Genomic DNA, 21065 nt, shown 5'->3' on the forward strand with positions numbered 1-21065 from the left:
GTCTTAAACAGCTATAATTATGTTTAAATATCCATATCAAAGAATCCCAAAAAGAGTGTATACATAATTCTCACATTTTTTGGTAAAACCTATTGATTACCAACTGCTTTAAATAGAAATTAATTTTACGTACCATTCCCTCAGATGAAATAGCGAAGTACATGGAAAAAGTGAAGTTATTAAGCTACGAAGAGAAACCTCTTTATCAGCATTTCCGAGAAATACTTTTGCAAGGTCTTAAGGCTATTAGGCAAAAGGACGATGGCATACTGGACTTCAGTTTTTCAGAGAATGGAGATTTGCGAACCAAGCCTGTGCAAAAGGTTGGTTTTTTTTTTACTTTTAAAATCAGCTTTTAATGGATCTTGTTTTAAACTAAATAAAAGAATTAAATAAAATGATATGGAAAATGGATGTTATAATTAGACCAGATAGGAAAGTAAGGAAAAAGGAAAGTTAGTCTCAAATGTTTGTTAGCTTTACAGCATCTTTCATAAGCAGACACGTGGGCTAATTTTAATTTAACTAATTAATCTGAAAGTTTTTAATATAGCACAGTGTTAGCAGGTATACTTTCACATGCAGTAAATACCACCTTGGGAAAGAGAATGTATATTTAATTGTAATGACATTTGAACAGATGAACATTGCAGTTAATTTACACATTTTTTTCAAGAGTCTAAAAAATTCCAGATGGGCCAAAGTGTGAGGTAAAATCAGAAGTCTAGTTACCTTTTGGTTTCATTTCAGGTTTCTTACCTTACATAACTAGACCTAAATACTTATTTACTTTTAAATGAACATCCTTATGCCATCAATTTGCTACTGAAATTCAGGTATTGTGTACAGTATTATTATTTGTATTATCGTAGCACCTAGAAGACCCAGCCATGGACCAGGGCCCCATTGTGCTAGGCACTGAAGAGAAAGGTGTTGTATTTACAATTAGTATAGTACTAGATTAGGGGTATATTAATCTTTTTATTTAGGCTTGGCAGATTTTGTTTTACTATAATTTTGATGTATTTAGCAATGCTTGTTTTTAAGTATTTATTTTATTAATTTAAATTTTCACAGTTGGGAAATTGAGGAAGGGTCAGACAATTATTTAATGATACTAGATATTGAGATTCAGCAAGTTAGCTTTAAAATAAAATATAAATTGTCAGCATCACATGTCAGAAGATAAAGTAAATATCCGTAAATCAAACTCGTAAGTTCTCAGGCAACATTTTTCTTTGCTTATCTGTACATTTAGATTATTATCAATGGAAATATTTTTGTTTGTATGTGTATGATGAAATCGATGTTTACCGACAAAAATCTAATACCTCCAGAGGTACTTGTATTTAAGTAGAGCGAACTGTAAATTTTCTCTCACTTATGGAACCTTGTTGTGCAGAACATTTGCACAAGTAGCTCTTTCCAGTTAGTAAAATGTACAATCATACTTACAACATGGAGGAGATTTTATAATTCACACATTTCAGAAAAGGATCCTAGCATATTAACTTTATAGGTAAATACTGATTTCCCATTGTCAGTAGGCAACTGCTTGTGTGGAATCTGTGTGGATGTTTATACAGAAGAAACATATGCTAGTGGGACCAGTTCTTAGTAAAAGCTGTAGTACTATACATATGCAGAAAGCCCTCTGGCAAATTTATTTAATCATTATTTCATCATTCATGAAAACTGCCCCCTAATTTTTTTGGGAAAAATTAAAATGTGGAATATGTTATGAAGAATAATACTGAGGCATTAATATAACTAAAATTTTAAGCTAGGTTATCAAATAAGCATTACTGTTACTGCCTGTATAGGACAAAACTTGATAGACAAAGGCAAGTAACTGGGAGACAGACATTTTAGACTTGATCCTCACTAACAAGGAGGAATTAGTTGCAAAGCTGAAGGTTGAAGGCAATGTGGGTGAAACTGATCATGAAATATATGTAAAAACTCTAAGGAAAGAAAGGAGTGAGAAGCAGAATAGGGACAATGGACTTCAAAAAAGCAGACTTCAACAACTCAGAGGTATGTACCGTCCTGTGGGAAGAAAATCTGAGGGATAAAATAGTTGAGAAGATCTGAAAGTTTCTCAAGGAGATGAAATGTGCAACAGCAAACTATCCCAAGCAAAAGAATGATAAGAATAATAAGAAGCCAATATGGCTCCTTTAGGAGCTCTTTAATCACCAGAAAATCAGAAAGGAGTCCTACAAAATGTGGAAACGTGAACAAATTGCTTAGGAATACAAAAGAATAGCACAAGCCTGTAGCGATAAAATCAGACAGGCTGAGGCTCAAAACGAGTTCCATCTAGCAAGGGACATAAAAGACAATAAGAGGGTCATAGAATATGACATGAAAACTGAGTTGTTTAATGCCTATTTTGCTTCTGTCTTCACTGAAGAGGCTAGTGGTGGCCAGATACTCAACACAGTACTAACAGCAATGGGGAAAAAATTAAACCCAAAATAGGGAACAAACAGGTTTAAGTGTATTTAGATAAATGAGATATATTGAAGTTGTCAGGGCCTGATGAAAATCACCCTATGATACTTAAGGAACAAACTGAAACAATCTTGGACTGTTAGCAGTCGTCTTGGAGAACTCATGGAGGATAGGTAAGATCCCAGGGGACTGGAGAAGGGCATACATAATATCTCTCTTTAAAAGGGGGAACAAAGAAGGCCCAGGGAATTATAGGCCAATCATCCTAACTTTGGTACCTGGTAAGATACTGGAACAGATCAGGTGCTTACAGATTGATTATTTAATAGAAGATAACTGGGTTATATGTAATAGCCAACATGGATCTGTAGAGAATGAATCATGCTAAACCAACCTAATTTCCTTCTTTGTCAGGGTTATAGCTTGGGTAGAGAGAGCAGTAAACATATATCTTGATTTAATAAGGCTTTTGACACAGTCCCATGTTGCATTCTCATTAGCCAGTGTGGCCACAACTGTTTCACATTTGGGGACAATATATACTTCAAGTTAGTGCCATTGCTATGGGTACCCGCATGGTCCCACAGTATGCTGACATTTTTATAGCTGGCTTAGAACAACACTTCCTTAGCTCTCATTCCCTAACGCCCCTACTCTGCTTGCACTACACTGGTGACATCTTCATCATCTGGACCCATGGAAAAGAAGTCCTTGAGGAATTCCACCATGATTTCAACAATTTGCATCCCACCATCAACCTCAGCCTAGACCAATCCACACAAACGATCCATTTCCTGGACACTACTGTGCTAATAAGCGATGGTCACATAAACACCACCCTATACTGGAAACCTACTCACCGCTATACTTACCTACATGCCTCCAGCTTCCATCCGGGCACACCACACGATCCATTGTCTACAGCCAAGCTCTATGATACCACATTTGCTCCAGTCCCTCAGACAGAGACAAACACCTAAAAGATCTCTATCGAGCATTCTTAAAACTACAATACCCACCTGCTGAAGTGAAAAAACAGATTGACCAAGCCAGAAGAGTACCCAGAAGTCACATACTACAGGACAGGCCCAACAAAGAAAATAACAGAATGCACTAGCTGTCACCCTCAGCACCCAATTAAAACCTCTCCAGCACATCATCAAAGATCTACAACCTATCCTGAAAGATAATCCCTCACTCTCATAGATCTTGGGAGATAGACCAGTCCTCGCTTGCAGACAGCCCCCCAACCTGAGACAAATACTCACCAGCAACCACACAACAAATACTCACCCGGAATCTATCCTTGCAACAAAGCCCGATGCCAACTCTGTCCACATATCGATTCAAGTAACACCATCATAGGACTAATCACATCAGCCACGCTATCAGGGACTCGTTCACCTGCACATCTACCAATTTGATATATGCCATCATGTGCCAGCAATGCCCCTCTGCCATGTACTTTGGCCAAATCGGACGGTCTCTACGCAAAAGAATAAATGGACACAAATCTGACATCAGGAATCATAACATTCAAAAACCAGTAGGAGAACACTTCAGCCTCTCAATAACTGACTTAAAGGTGGCAATTTTGCAGCAGAAAAGCTTCAAAAACAGACTTCAACAAGAAACTGCTGAACTTGAATTAATATGCAAACTAGATATCATTAGTTTTGGCTTAAATAGAGACTGGGAATGGCTGGCTGGGTCATTACTCAAATTGAATCTATTTCCCCACGTTACGTATAGTCACCTTTTTGTCAACTGTCTGAAATGGGCCATCTTAATTATCACTTCAAAAGTTTTTTTTCTCCTGCTGATTATAGCTCATCTTAATTAGCCCCTTAGAGTTGGTATGGCAGCTTCCACATTTTCATTTTCTGTGTATGTATGTGTATATATATATATGTATATCTACTTACTATATGTTCCATTCTATGCATCTGCTGAAGTGGGCTGTAGCCCACAAAAGCTTATGCTCAGATAAATTTGCTAGTCTCTAAGGTGCCACAAGTACTCCTGTTCTTTTTTGTATTCAGAGAATAGTTATAGATGGTTTGCTGTCAAACTGGAGAGAGGTAGCAGGTTGGGTCCTGCAGAGGTCCATCCTTGGTCCAGTACTAGTCAATATTTTCATTAAGACTTGGATAGTGGAGTGGAGAGTATGCTTATAATATTTACGGATGACACAAAACTGGGAGAGGTTGCTAGCACTTGGGAGGACAGGATTAGAATTTAAAATGAGCCTGACAAACTGGAGAATTAGTCTGAATTCAACCAGATGAAATTCAGTAAATACAAGTTGAAAGTACTACACTTAAGAAGGAAAATTCATATGCATAATTACAGAAAGGGAAATAACTAGTTAGGTGGTAGTACTGAAAAGGATCTGCGGATTATAGTGGATCACAAATTGCATAAGAGTCAATGTGACAACGTGATACAGTTGCGGAAAAAGCTTATATTCTGAGGAGTATTAACGAGTGCTGTGTGTAAGACCTGGCTTGTAAATGTCCTGTTTTTATTCTGTACTGGTGAGACTTCAGCTGGAGTACTGCATCTAGTTCTGGGTGCCACAATTTAGGAGAGATGTGGATAATTTGGAGAGAGTCCATAGGAGAGCAGCAAGAATGATGGGTCAGGTTTTCTAATCCTTCTATGAGGAAAGGTTTTAAAAAAAATAAAACACAACCTGGGTATATTTAGTCTTGAGAAAAGACTTGGGATGGGGATCTGGTAACAGTCTTCAAATATAGTAAGGGCTGGTATGAAGAGGACTGTGGTCAATTGTTCTGCATGTCTGCTGAAGATAGGACTAGAAGTAATGGGTTTAATCTGCAGCTAGGGTGGTTTAGGTTAGATATCAGGAAAAACTTCCTAACTATCAGGGTAGTTAAGCACTGGAATAGGCTTCCGAGGGATGCTGGGGAATTCCCATCATTGGAAGTTTTTAAGAGCAGGTTGGACAAACATCTGTCAGGGATGTCTAGGTTTACTTGATCCTGCCTCAGTGCAGGAGCCTGGACTAGATGACCCTTCAAGTCCCTGTCAGCCCTACATTTCTGTGATTGAGAGATGGGCCTAGGTATTTAAACATAAGTATGAAACATCATTCTTTGTTTGTATTTTGTACATCCCTATGTCATACAAAGTAATTTTAATCAGTAACATATTTCTAAACCAACTTACAGCAGAAGTGTAAGAATTTTTCACTTTATTGTAGTGAAATAGTATGTTAAAGCTAATAAAACAGTGACTTAAACAAATAATTGTTAAAAATGTTGTCTCCGTCAGGGTAAGCAGCTGACATTCCGGGACACTTTGTTTACTTAAGTTTACCTCCATGCCTGTGGATGCTCGAGGTAAACAAACTATCTCGGTCCATGAGCGGCTTATCCTGATGGCCTGGGAACCAGAGTTTGCTGACCCCTGAATTATAGGGTCAGTTTATGAACGAGTTATAACATTTTCCATTTTTACTTATCCATCTTGGCGGGCTGGGGAGGAGGTTGGCTTATGAACAAACCAACTTATGATCGAATACATATGGTAATTAAATTTAGCATCCTTCTAGGGAAGAAAGTACCAAAAACAAATAGTGAAATGGAACTTACACAAGAAGGACGCTGCTTAAATGGAAGTTTAAAAATAGGAATCACAAGGGTAAAATGCTTTCAAACATCATGGAGACTACTTAAAAACATAGAGGCTCAGACCAAATGTATATTCCAAATTTAAAAAGATGGTAGGAGGACCAAAAGAATGCCATAGTTGCTGAACAGCAGAGTAGTGGAGGCCATTATAGGCTAAAAGGCATCCTTTAAAATTTTGAAGTCAAATCCTAATGAGGAAGGTGCACAAACTCTCTGGCAAGTAAAATGTAGAAGTGTAATAAGGCAGGCAATGAGAGAATTTGAGAAGCAACTTGCTAAAGACACACAAACTAACAAGATATTTAAGACCAAAGCAGACTGCAAGGAGTCAGAGGGATCTCACAAAACTGGGTGACTGGGCAACAAAACGCAGATGAAATTCAGTATTGATAAGTGCAAAGTTATGCACGTTGGGGGGGAAAAAATAATCCCATCTATACATACACAATGATGGGTTCTAAATTAGCTGTTACCATCCATCTTGGCATTACCCTGGATAGTTCTCTCAAAAATTCCACTCAATGTGTTGCAGCAGTCAAAAGAGACTAACAGTGTGTTAGGAGCTATTGGGAAAGGGATAGAAATTATTGTAATGCCACTATAAATCCATGATGTGCTCACAGTTTAGAAAAGAGAGCTAAAGCAGGATATGATTGGTGTACAAAATCATGCATGGTATGGAAAAAGTGAACAGAGAAGTTATTTACGCTTTCGTACAATACAAAAACCAGAGGTCACCCGATGAAATTAATAGACAGCAGATTTAATACACGTAAGAGGAAGTACTTTTCAAGCAATGCACAGCTAACCTGTGGGATGTGGTGGCCAAAAGTATAAATGGTTCAAAAAAGAATTGGATAAATTCATGCAAGGTAGATCCATCAATGTCTGTTAGTCAAAATAGTCAGGGTTGTAAGCCCATGTTCGGGGTGACCCTCAATCTCAGATTACCGGAAGCTGGGAGTGGAAGACAGAGGCAGATCACTGCATAATTGCTCTGTTCTGTGCACAAGCTCTAGCATAACAAGAAGATGCCAACATTATATTCCATAGGAAGCCTCTGTAACTGTTAAACTAAACTCCTTAGAGTAAGGGCCATGTCTTATGTTTTTTCCATGCATAGCACACTGACAGCACTCCATAATTGTTGGAAAATAAACAGTGGAAATATGGGTTACAATGATTCATACTTCCTTCTCACATTCTGTTTCAAACACACAGGTGTTACTTTTGTGAGATGAATACTGCCTGATTTCTGTTGCCATGTGATTCACCTACATCAAGATTGAAATCTTTTTTTATTAAATCTTGGAAACAAGATAAATGTACTTTGCTTTTGTGTAGAACGTAATTGATATCTGTTTTTACGATGAGCATTTAAAATCTCTCACAATACAATCGGAGGAATGCATTATCTCCTGTATAAAGGGAATACAGTGCTGAAATATTCCTCCTTAATTTTGGTCAGAACGAACAAAAGTGTCTGTGTTTATTCCTGCCTAATGCATCACAAATCTGCTGACATGCTAACCTTGGAGTCTTGGCTGGCGTTAATCAGGCCTGTGCACCGGCAGGAAAGATGTACCTAATGCACTCCATCAGTGCAGTTTGCATATGGAAGTTCTCACAGGGGAGCTGCCCTGTGCCAGCTGAGGGTTACCTGCCCACTGCAGTTATTGTATGTAATTATCGAACCAATCTGTTCAGCCCAGCAGGGTTTAGATGGTAATCATGAAGCAACACTTTGGAAAAGAGAGATGTAACGTGTTCTCCCCTTCTCCTATCAACTATGTGAAGTTGTAACACTTTTAAAGACATTTTAGTAAAGCAGTACATTCTTATTCAGTTAGTCAAAATGCAAGTTAAACTTTCTCAATGTTTAGCAAAGTTACGTATGTGGGCCAACACATTGTTTGCAAAATGATGTGATTTTTTTTTTGAAGTTTCCATAGCCACCTTAAGAATACTTTGCAACAGTGGGATTAATTGTAATACACAGATAAATTCTGTATATCCACAAGTTTTAAGATAATGTGTCTTGAATAGAGTTCAGCATTCCCTTTTAGCTCTCTTTGGAAGAGAACCTATATTTGCCATTAGGAAAAAATAATGTGCTGTCTGTGGGTGTAGATACTTTTTAGCTGTGCAAAAAAAGGCTTTAAGCCTTTGAATTCAGATAGTTTGACTTAATATGGTATATGTTAATTACTAAAAATATAATTAATTTTAATGTTGAGTAAGAACATTTTTCTGTATTTTAGGATAGATTGATCCTTTGATCATTATTAAATTTAAATTATTACTAAAATTAGAGAGGCCTTGATTTAGAAATGTGTTTTTATTTTAAATTATAACAATCCATTCTTGAAATGTAAACAAATAGCTTTTTGTGGAAAGGTAAAACTGAACTGTTTAAAATTGTTTATTGTAATCAGTACTGTGTCTAACTTTTAGATTAATATTTTTGAGTCATTTGCCTCCTGCATATAGAGTATAGTGAATGTTCAGACCAGGTGTTATGGAGATTGTGGGACAGATGACTTAAAACCATGGAGTAACACATGTAAATATCTTCCACCTCACTCTTCTTTAGTCAGTCTACTTATAATTTCTGCAGTTGTCTCAACCGCTTTCTTTTCTTTTTTACAGAAGAAAAGAAAGGCAGCGGCATCAGCAGCAGCCACAACAGAGGAAAGCACTGGAACAGACATGGAAGATGTGGAAAGTCCACGAAAGAAGAGACCTGCTCATTGTAGTAAGTCAATAGACATACTTCCATTAGTCTGTGCTATTCACTCCCACACTGATAAGAATTAGTCCTACCTTTAAATTTTTGGCTTTCATGGCAGGTAACTTTAGGAAAATTGAGATTTAGCTATCTGTCCTACATACAGCAATTATATGAATATGTTCACTATGTTTGCATGTCATATAAAGCTGATGGGACTATTAGTTGATAAACATTGGTAGTTGCTCCCTGCCCCTTTTGCCATTGGTCATTGTCCCCCTTCGTTTTCATTTTTCTCTTCCCCTGTCTTGTCCAATTCGCTGTCAGGAAACGTTGACTCCTCAGGACCAATTCATCACAGCATGTTACAGCCAGAGGCTAGCAGCAGCAGCAGCTTACAACAGTGAGTGGATTTAAAGTAAAGGAAAAGAGTAGTTTTAAGGGTAGAGAATTATGAAAATAGAATTAAAATAATTTGGTACATTTCGACACAATTGCTTTCCTTAGAAAAAAAACATAGTCTAGTACAATAGGGTTGCTGTAAATCAAGATTAAGATTCATTGGTAGAGCTGTCTGAAAAAACTTGTGTGGTGCATATTCATGCTATTTCTGACTTTAGCCTTTGCTATCCATCCCTCACACAGATGAGGGGGAAAAAATCAACTAATTAGAAAAATAGTAAATGATTCTGAAGAATTTTTGTTTCAGATTATATTTTTCAAATAAAAGTGAAAAGCAGTGTCCAGGATTAAGCACTATAAAAATAACAACAAAACAGTGGAAGTCAGAGACACTTGAGTTTTTAACAAGCAAAACTGATTTTTATGGCAATGCAGAAGGGAAAGAAGGAAGGCAGGGGAAAAAGTGATGCTACACTTGGAAGTAGAATTATTGGTAATTTATTAATTGAGCCTGGTATAAATACCTAGATAGCATGACATGAACTACAGCGATCAGACTAGTTTCATATCCAAGTTTGACATTGTCCCTTCATGTTTCAGCTGTTTACATTACAGAGAAGTCTGACCATGAAAAAATTATTTGTGCATTTTTAATATGAATGTTTCTGTATTGCTGACTTCAATTTATTTATAATTTTTTATCAGTCCTGGAAGGTTGTTAATTAACTAGATTACACTTTATGCAGGCAACAGAGGGATTCAGTTTTATGCTGAATTTCATTCTATAGTTTAAACAGATTTTAATTAGGACCATATAACACAATGTTTTATGATTTTTGTAACCACCAAATCTGTACACTAGCAGTGGTTTGGCACTAATCTGAACCCCAGGTACTGGCCTAAACCTGATCCAAATCTGAAAACTGCGTTTTGGTTCTTCCCCATTAAAATATTTGTGATATCTTCTACGACTGATGCATATCCTTACTTATTGCATTGCCTTCTAAAATTTGAGTTCAGTATTAAACAGTTCTTTGTATCAGTTTGGATCTCTCTGAAGGTCCACATGCCTATGCATGTGAGCTTGGAATATTTTCGGAGTTACACTGTCTGGGCCATATATGTCCTGTGTCTCTTCATGCTCTCATGTGAGGGCTCAAAGGGTGGATTGGCCGCGACACTCCCTTAGTTCCCTCTTACCATGTGTGCCAACAAGACAGAACCTGGCAAATGACTGACCCGGTATTCTTCCTTGAGCTTCAGATTCACTTCAAATTGTATTATGAAGAAAACCCTCTTCAATTCCATGTGTCTAACTGATTTGGATGTTCCAAAAAATTTAAATAAAACCCAGGTGGTGACCCCATTGAGAGTTGAGGCATTTCGTGCAAGCAGTCATCGGGGTGGATTTTTAACCCCTGTGGGTTTAGCTCTGTCCACTATGAAATGATCTTGTGCCCTGAATTGGCAGGCATAGCCAATGACTTCTGCTTTGGGAGGGGCACATCCCCAACAGATGCTCAGTCTGTCATTCCTTCTTGGCCCACACTTGAAAGTTGAGAGACGAGGCTCAAATTACACCTCTTTGAGCAATCCATGAAAGTCATGTCTGATCCTGGAGAGGAGAGATCCATGGAATGTGAATAGAAGAGACTATCCACAGCAAGTGCTGCAGAAAGCAGGCACCTGACCACTTGTTCCAGCCAGAAGTCATCAAAAAGGGCACCGAGATCACTGGCACCAAGACTTAAGACACTGACTACCCTGACATCTGCGCTCTGGCATCAGTGACCTCTGCACTGGTTGCTTTAGCACAGACTCCAGGACAAGGAGACCCATGTCATCTGCTTTACAAAGTGCCAAGCAGCAGACTCGCACCAAGTGCAAATGCAGCTCAGTGTGTGTAGTGGATTCATCCTACAAGAGGACTTAAAACATTCCTCCAAAGATGCATTTTCCAAGTCGTCCTCGATGTTGAGGGCTGGGTGCATGGTACTGACTCTGAGGAACATGCAAGAGACAGTGGTACTTATGCTGATTTTGACACTGGAACCAGTATGGGTACTGAGATGCGTTGGGGGTACTGACATCTCTTGTCTCCTTAGTACCAGGACAGGCACCTCACTAGAGGCCCTGGACCTGGATTTTCCCCAGCAGGACCACTGTTCCCAGAGGATGTACTTCTATTCACCATTTCCAATTCACTCCTTCTCCCCTACATCATATAGGGAACCTCTCCTGTCAGACCATAAAACAATCTGAGCAGGAGTTCTAGAAATGTTCCATTTTGGGCACTTGTGTGACTGGCAGTGGACAAGTCAACAGCAGTCTGGCCAGTACCCTTAATGTTCCACGTTGGCCTTTGTGGGCCTACTGAGGTTCACCTTCCTGTGTGTTAAGGAACAGATCATTGTCATATGTGTACAGGAAAAGGTGGTGGTTTTGATCATCATCGACCTGATTGGCCAGGCCCCTCACCAGAAATAGAAGAGGCCCCTCATAAGCAAGTGGAGACCACTCTCCCCACTGAAGGAGTCTTCAAGTTCTCCTAATAAGACTTCAGCCCCTACACCAGCCATTGATGACTCTAGAGCCTTCCAAGACCTGCTCTTGAGGATAGCTGAAACCTTGGATGTGGAGACACTGATCCAAGAGAACACACACAAGTTGTTCATCATTCACAGCTGCTTAGTGCTATCAAGAATTTCCCTCCCAATTAATGAGGATGTACTGGACCCAGCAAAGTAGAAAGGTACCAGGACCACCTAAGGGCTTTTGAACACTTTTTTTATGGGCATCTTGCACCAGGATCATTAGCAGTACGTGTGGTCCAGGGGAAAAAAGCAGGTCCACTAAGGGGATTCTGAAAGATAAGGATCCTGAGAAATTGGACCTTGTTGGTCAAAAGCTGTATTCATCTGGCTTGCTCCAGTTCTGTATCACAAACAACCAGGGCCTATTGAAAATATTTTTCCATTCTATTTAAGCCACAGTACTGTAGAGAAGTGTTCAGAGATGTTATCGAAGGGAGCCAGATGACAGCAAATGGATTTGTCTAGTACAGCTGCTAGAGCACATCCATGGCAATCGCAACAAGATCTGTCTCATGGCAACAGCTCTCTGGGATTCTGAGAAGTCTAGGCAACTATAGAGGACGTAGTCTTCAAGGGAATGAAGCTGTTCTGCAATAAGACAAATGAGGCACTCCATTCCATCAAGGATTTGAAGGCAGTGCTGAGGTTACTAGGGATCTATACCCAAGCCATTTCAGTACCAGTTCCTGCTGTTGTACCCTACAGTCACAAACCAGATTACACACACTGATATACCAGGAGATGGGATGGCAGTCATCCTGTTCCATTGCACACCAGGCTCCATCCCAGAGGCAACAGGTTGGATGAGGAGCATCAAGAGCCATGTCAGGATCCAACCCAGGGGATGACAATCAGAAATTACTTTGCCCCTTTCAATTGGATGTGGTCAGAGATAAAGCCAACAAGTGGGTGGGTGGGACATTGTAGCCATTCTTTGCTTGCTCCCCACTATCCTCCCAGTCTTTCAAGGAAGCGTCTTGTGAGAAGCTGTTGCTAAAAGAAGTGGCCTTGTTTCATCTGGGAGCATGGGAGAAGTTTCTTAGAAGTACAAGGTAAGAGGCTTCTACTCCCTATGTTTCTTTATTCCGAAGAAAGCATTCTTCATCCTGTTCTAGACCTGAGGAGACTGAATATGTGTACAGCCTCAGATTCAGCATGGTAACGTTTGCCTCCATCATTCCATCTCTTCAGGCTCAAGACTGGTTTGTGGCTTTTGACTTACAGGACCTGTACTTCCATGTTGCCATCCACTCACCCTATAGGAAGTACCTGAAAGTTACAGCAGAGCCAAATCACTTCCTGAACAAGGTACTGTCTTTTGGCCTCTACAGCATGAAGGATCTTCATGAAATGCTTTGCAATGGTGGCAGCATGTCTGAGGGAAAAAAAGCATCCACATCAATCCATACCTAGATGGCTGAATGAATGGAGGCAGGTCATATCAGGAAGCTCTGACAAGCTTCAGTTGTCTTCCTCTTGTTTCCCCAGCTGGGCCGCCTGATAAATTATGAAAAATCATGAATTATCTCATCTTGGATGTCAGCGTTCATAGGGGCCAAGGTCAGTTTCAGGACAGTGAGACAGCTTACCTGCCAGAGGACAGATTCCCTAATCCTGTTAGGAGCTGTTAACCGTTAACTAGGGGTGGGGCTACTTAGAAAACGGGGGTTTAAAAAGCCGGCTCCTAAGCAACCAGAGGAGCTAGTGAACAGGAGCAGCTAATGGGGGAGTTTTGTGAGAGAGTTCTCCGGGGGAAGGAGGAGCAACTATGTTACCTTTGGGGTGAGTGTTAATTTATTGTGTGCTTGCTGCTTGATTGAAGTATAGAGTGTAGTCTGTTTGGGAGGCCATTTGCTGAGCCTAACAGCCTGCTAGGCAAGGCTGAGAGCATCTCAATGAGCCTTTGATTCCTAAGCCCTTCAGGATCATTAATGGGGGAGGGGGATGGGACAGGGCTACTCGGACAACAAGGGGCTTAAAAAAACAGCTCCTAAGCAATGGGAGCAGCTAGTGAACAGGAGCAGTTAATAGGTGTTTTGCAAGGGAGTTTTAGAGAGGGAGTAGGAGAACCAGATAACACCTGATTTAACGTTCTCTGAATTTTGGCAATAATTGCTCCCTCCCCTCCCAAAAACCCTAAGAAAAATAGAAAAGCTGCAGAGGTAAAAAGAATGCATGCAGAAGTACAGCAGCAGAGTGGGGGCTATCCAGTTCATTGCACTGAATGCAGCATGTATGATTTACCTCTCTTGTGGGCAGTTGGCCTATGTGTGCATTTGGTGCAGGGAGCTTATGGCCCTCAGAGACCAAGTACAGGCTTTGGAGTCCAGCGTGGCAGAACTGGAAGAACTAAGGGAGACAGAGGTACATATATGAGACTTCGTGGTATACCCCTAACCTCTGTGCTGTTGAGGAGAGTGAAGGTCTTGGGGAAGGAGAACATCAAACTAGAGCAAAAGGAAATGATCTCATAATTAGAACAGGAGTACTTGTGGCACCTTAGAGACTAACATTTATTTGAGCATAAGCTTTTGTGGGCTACAGCCTATTTCATCGGATGCATACAGTGGAAAATAGAGTAGGAAGATATATATACATAGACACATACACAGGCACACAGAGAGAACATGAAACAATGAGTGATACCATATACACTCTGAGAGTGATCAGTTAAGGTGAGCTATTACCAGCAGAGGAGAGAGAAACATTTTGTAGTGGTAATCAAAATGGTCCATTTGCATTAGTTGATAAGAAGTTGTGAGAAACAGTGTCTGTGTTTGTGTGGGTGGGGAAAACATCGTGTAACTACCAATCCACTCCCAGTCTTTATTCAAGTCCTAATTTAATGGTGTCCATTTTGCAAATATAATTCCAATTCAGCAGTCTCTTGGTGGGTCTGTTTTGAAGTTTTTTGTTTGGTATACCTCACCTTAACTGATCACTCTCGTTAGTGTTGTGTATGGTAACACCCATTGTTTCATGTTCTCTGTGTGTGTGTTGTGTGGTGTGTTATATATATATATATATATATCTTCCTACTGTATTTCCACTGCATGCATCCGATGAAGTAGGCTGTAGCCCACGAAAACTTGATGCCTCAAATAAATTTGTTAGTCTCTAAGGTGCCACAAGTACTCCTGTTCTTTTTGTGGATACAGACTAACATGACTGCTACTCTGTTCCCATAATTGGGACCCTCTTTCCAGATGAAGTCATGATGTCCTCTTTCACTGAGGACTCCTCTCCGGGGAAGGAATCCCAGTTATTAGGAAGAGACAGATAATAGTAATGGGAGATTTGATCATTAGAAATATAGATAATTGAGTTTGTGATGACCAGGAGAAGCACATGGTGAATTGCCTGACAGGTGTGAATGTTGCATATCTCTTGAGACATCTAGACAGGCTTATGTGCAGTGTTGGGGAGGAACCGGTGGAAGTGGTACATGTAGGTACCAGTGACACAGGGAAAGGTAGGAGAGAGGTCCTGGAGGCCAAATTTAGGCTTCTAGGTAAGACATTAAAGCCCAGGACCTCCATGGTTGCTTCTAGTTCCATGCGCAGGACCAGTTAGACAGGCAGAACTGCAGGGTCTCAATGCATGGATGAGACAGTGATATAGGGATGAGAGTTTAGGTTTATTAGGAGCTAGGGAACTTTTTGGGAAAGGAGGAGCCTATAAATGAAGGATGGGCTCCACCTAAACCAAAACGGAGCCAGATTGCTGGCATGTAAACTTTAAAAGGTGGTAGAGGAGTTTTTTTAACTAAGGGTGGGAGGAAGCTGACAGTTGCGGAGGAGTCATATGTATTATAAGGGAGGCTCTATTAATGCGATTCTCTGTATCCTAGTAAAGAGGAGAGGGTAGAGGTTATAAAGTACAGGAAAAAACTGAAGAAAAAGTCAAATGAAAGAGTGCCAATCAATTTAATGACAAGTAAAAGGTGACAAATTTAATAAATGCTTATATACAAATGCTAGAAGTCTAAATAAGTTGGGCAAACTTAAATGTCTGCTATTAATGAGGATATTGATATAATAGGTATCACAGAAACTTGGTGGAATGATGATACTTAATGGGACATGGTAATACCAGGGTACAAAATACATTGAATGACACAGTAGGTTATGGTGGTTGGGGAGTGGCACTATCTATGAAGAAGAAAATAGAGTCAAATATAGTAAAAATCCTTACATGAATCAAATAGAACCATGGAGATAAAAGAGGTGTCTTACATTAAAGATCCTTGTAAGTGGGAGAAGGACGTTTGACTCATGTGAGTCAGTATAAAACTCTTAACACTTTTTTTTTGTAGTTTTTCCTGGTTAATGTCTTCCATACACATTTTAAAAGTGGTAAATAAATGTATTGAAAACTGGTTTTATATATGGTTACAGAAAAAATTAGACAATAGTTCATTTCCAGTATATGAAATATAGGAGTCTGTTTACTCTGTATGTTTGGGAAAATAGGTTTTCTATCAGTCCTCTTAGTCTAAGAGCTTTCTGAGACAGTAATGGCTTAATTCAGTTTTAGAACAGAGGACATGGATAATTCTTGTTGGACCTAATAAAATGTAGAAACCTTTTTTGTGTTTACCTTCTATTCAAAATTAATAAGGATAGCATTTTGCATGTGATCTGCTCTGTAACAAAGTGCAAGACTTCTGGGGAAAATCTTCCACTGGTCAATATTTTGTGTAATAGAAATTTTTCATGTTCAGCTGAAGTGTTTCATAATAATAAATTGTCATCTCTCTTTCGTTAAACCGTAGTTAGATATATTGCAGAATGCTGAGTGGGTGTTGCAGTACTTGCAGTCCAAACCTGGGTTTAAGGACCTGGAAGTGAAATGTACTGCTGGGGATGGAAGCGGGCGGGCTCACTGAAGCACTTACAGTGAAATGAAACCTTTTCAAGATTTTATTAAGAAGCAATATATTTAAATAAAATAATTTTTCTGATTGAATTCACTGCCTAATGGAAGGGTTATTTTTTTTTTAAAAAAACATGTACTATATATGGTTATTGATGTATATGAAATTGGTTGTTGGGATGTCTTCAACAAAATAATTGAAATACAGGTTTTCCTTTACAATTGTAAAAGTAGCTTAGAATCATAGAACTGGAAGGGACCTCAAGAGGTCATCTAATTCAGTCCCCTGCACTCAAAGCAGGACTAAGTATTATCTAGACCATCCCTGACAGATGTCTGTTGAACCTGCTCTTAAAAATCCCCAACGATGGAGATTCCACAACCTCCCTAGACAATTTATTCCAGTGCTTAACCACTCTGACAGTTAGGAAGTTTTTTCTAATATCCAACCTAAACTGCCCTTGCTGCAATTTAAGCCCATTGCTTTTTGTCCTACCCTCAGAGGTTAAGAAAAACAATTTTTTTCCCACCTCTTTCTAACAACCTTTTACATACTTGAAAACTGTTATCATGGCCCCTCTGTCTTCTCTTTTCCAGACTAAACAAACCCAATTTTTTCAGTCTTCCCTCAGAGGTCATGTTTTCTAGACCTTTAATTGTTTTTGTTGCTCTTCTCTGAACTTTCTCCAATTTGTCCACATCTTTCCTGACACACTGCATCCAGAACTGGACGCAATACTCCAGTTCAGGCCTAATCAGTGCGGAGCAGAACAGAAGAATTACTTTGTCTTGCTTACAGTACTCCAGCTAATACATCCCAGAATGATGTTTGCTTTTTTTGCAACAGCATTACACTGTTGATTCATATATAGCTCCACTATGACCCCCAGATCCCTTTCCGCAGTACTATTTCGTAGGCAGCCATTTCCCGTTTTGTATGTGTGCAACTGATTGTTCCTTCCTAAGTGGAGTACTTTGCATTTGTCCTTACTGAATTTCATCCTATTTACTTCAGATCATTTCTCCAGTTTGTCCAGATCATTTTGAATGTTAAATCCTATCCTCCAAAGCACTTGCAACCCCTCCCAGCTTGATATCATCTACAAACTTTATAAGTGTGCTCTCTATCATCATCATCATCATCATCATGTTCCTGTTATGCCTCTGGCGTTTAGGGGGGCGGCGAAGCTCCTCTACTCCTGTCTATATCTGACAAGTCTTTCTATGGTTCCCGAGCTGTGCCCCACGTTTTTGAGCTCGGCTTTCACAGCTCTTTGCTATGTTGTTTTCAGGCAGCCTCGTTTTTGCTTGCCTTCAGGTGTCCATCTTATTGCTACTTTGGTGATGGAATCAGTTTCCATCTGAAGCATATGACTGATCCATCTCTGATGCCTCCTGGCAATGATGGTGCTCAGATCGTCTTGGCTACACTGTGACAACAGATCTTGGTTTGAGATTGTTCTGGGCCAAAAGATACAGAGGATTTTTCTGAGGCAGGATGTATGGAATAAAGACAGTTTGGACCGGTTATATTTTCTCATTCCCCAGAATTCTGCAGTTTAAAGTAGTGTTGAAAGTACACAGCTCTAATAAATCTTGAGTTTGGTGTTGTATTTTGATGATTTCCAGACTGAAGGTTTTCCTGGCTTTATTGATTTTGTTCAGGATGTCCTGGCTTGTTCCACCGTCCTGGCTGATGGTGCTGCCCAAGTATGTGAATGTTTCTACATTGGTGAGACCATAATCCTCTATCTATATTGGTGATGGTGAGGCAGTATTAAAGGTCATGCTATCTGTCTTATTGCACTTGATTTTCAGTCCAATTTTCTTGCTGAATGCATTGAGTCGAGTTGTTTTTTCTTGTATATTGTGTTAGGTATGTGATAGGAGAGTAACATCATCTGTGAAGTCCAGGTCTTCAAGGGATGAGAAGAGTGTCCATTTAATGCCTCTTGGCATGTCTTCTGTTGTACCCCGTCTTCTGTTGTACCCCGCATTACCCAAACAGTGGCAATGTTGAAGATGATTGCAGACGTGACACACCCCTGACATACTCCTGTTTTGACTTCAAAACTGAACTCACTGTGATCAGCACTGCATGTAAAGTTGAAATAGAAGCTTTTGATGGTGTTGATTATACGGAAAGGAATTTCATGTGCCTGCAGAATGCACCAGAGGTTGGTCCTGTGAATGCCAACAAAAGCCTTCTCAAAGTCTATGAAATTTATGTAGCATTGCCGTTGCCATTTTAAGCACTGTTCTGTTATGTTTCGCACAGTGAAGGTCTGGTTTGTGCATCCACATCCTTTCTGAAAACCAGCTTGCTCTTTTCTGAGAACACTATCAACTGTCTCTGATATACAGCACTATGATCTTACACAGTACTTTCCTTGGTACAGATAAAATACCATACCAGTTATTACAGTCACAAAGTTCCTTTCTTTGTTATCTTCATTATAATCCCATTGGTCCAATCATCAGGCACTTTTCCCCTTTCCCAGTAAATAGAGTAGGTGTAAATAGAGGAGATGTAAATAGAGGAGCTTCGGATTGGGAACTCTTTCGTTGTAGAGTAGATCGAAACTAATTTGAGGTATTATGCTTTTAAAATGCTAATAATATAAACCGTCTTCTCATAAAACTTTCCTGCCGTCTTTACTGTGTAATGATAATGTACTTTAATTTTATTCTATTTTTAAAAACTACAGATTCAGAAGCCACCAAAACACTGAAGAAGAGTTCACCGAAAGGCAGAAGAACCAGAAAGAGAGTCCAGAAGTAGAAGAACTAGAATAATGTGGTGGTCTTTGCTTTGCTTTGTTTGGCTACCGTAATGCTGGAATCTTTGCTTCTCTTTTTAATGTTTATTTTTACAGGATTTGAAAAATGGCTATGCTGCAGTTTGTACCTTGTTTGGAAGAATAAATGTTTTATTAAAGTGTATTTGTGTATGCCATGTAAAAAAAAATACTATCCATAAATGCAGAAGTTTTCAAATTTTGAAGTGAGGTTGTTTTTAGTATTTGCATATTTTTATGCTTTTGAAGGACCCTGAAGAGATGAAAAAATTGTGCCTCTTTTTCTCCTTTATGATGTACCAAGAAAACCTGAAACTGTATTAAAATGATTTTTTTTTTCTCCTTGTTGTTACCTTAAAAATAGCAATGTCATGTCTGGTCTTTCCTGTTTTTGCATGAAGATTTTTTGGAGGCATGAAATATGGACTTAGCGTTAACTTGAGGGGAGGGAAAGGGATTTTTGATCATTGCAGATATCTCTTCTTTCAGGTATTTCTCAAGTGTTTGAATTAAATAAGCATTAAACAAAACAGATTTAAACAGTTAATAAACATCACTTCCGTTCTCGAGTCTGGCTTACACAACAAAATTTAACAGTCTGAACATAGTTTTGAGCAATCATGTTAGCTGTTTCATTTGCAAGTAAGCTGTGTTCAGTTAGTGTGCATTGCTGAAAACCATTTTTTGACATGTCTAAATTTTATAATATAGATGAGTTTTACTTAATCAAGTTTCATTTGAAGGGTATTTGTCTTTGTATCAGTTCTCCAGTTATTCATTGTCTTCCAGGAGGGTGAGTAGGGAAGACCAGAATTTCTGTAACCTCCCCTGCTTCCAGTAACCAAACATACCTCAGGCTTTCTTTTTATATCATAGGGAAGCAAGAAAGGGTACAAATTCAATTTTTTCTCTACTTGGACACCTTTTTACAATAAAAACTTAGGTCTCATACTTGTCATATCAGAATGATGCTTTACCTTTGCTTATAGGTGAGATGGCATTCTCATTTGAAATTCCAATTTTTTTAAAAAGCATTACTTTTATGGTGAACTTCCTCATGGTAATTCTTGGCCCCAACAGGCATTTTTTTGGAAAAATGGAATAAATCGATGTTCTCCATACTGAAAATTAACACTTTTTTGCACTTAGGCAATTCAAAAAAGTCCTCTTAATTTGGCCTGGACATAGTTCTCAAGAAGGAAATGGTGGTGTGGTAAACTGCTTAAGTAGTAGTTATGAACAAATGAAATGCTGTACTGTACATCAACAATTTATTCTTGCTGATTTAAATGCTTGTATAAAGTAGTTATCCAGGTATCCCACACTGAAATAAATGGGTATGTTAACACACAAAGTACAAAGTGTTCATTGATTAGGTGATGCACCAGATTTTTCTTCTTAAACAAGGAAATTAATGTTTAAAATAAGATTTTTAAATAGACCAGTGGAAGAACACCTACTGCCTTCTCACTTGTGGCATTATCAATGCGTGAGGGAGGAAATAAACATAAGGCTTTCCTAGGATCTGCTGTGCATAGGGATTACGGAAATATGG

The 21065-nt window shown here is 39.1% G+C and overlaps 1 protein-coding gene across 6 annotated transcripts in view; it reads left to right on the plus strand.

The window, feature by feature from the left end:
• Window positions 1-20864, plus strand: part of VRK1 (VRK serine/threonine kinase 1) — a 45925-nt gene extending 25061 nt beyond the window's left edge. For 4 of the 6 annotated variants that reach the window (XM_032769488.1, XM_032769489.1, XM_032769490.1 and 1 more), the window contains 4 exons: window positions 145-323; window positions 8763-8868; window positions 9169-9244; window positions 19421-20864. In XM_032769488.1, coding sequence (XP_032625379.1) covers window positions 145-323; window positions 8763-8868; window positions 9169-9244; window positions 19421-19508 — 449 coding nt within the window. In that variant the 3' untranslated portion in view covers window positions 19509-20864. Of the gene's footprint in view, window positions 1-144; window positions 324-8762; window positions 8869-9168; window positions 9245-13028; window positions 13143-19420 lie in introns of those variants that run through there. The other 2 variants (XM_032769491.1, XM_032769492.2) reach the window with 2 other exon arrangements.
• The last annotated feature ends 201 nt before the right edge of the window (window positions 20865-21065 follow it).

This window comes from Chelonoidis abingdonii, chromosome 4 (genome assembly GCF_003597395.2).
Source record: "Chelonoidis abingdonii isolate Lonesome George chromosome 4, CheloAbing_2.0, whole genome shotgun sequence".
In the NCBI taxonomy this organism is placed as follows: Eukaryota; Metazoa; Chordata; order Testudines; family Testudinidae; genus Chelonoidis; species Chelonoidis abingdonii.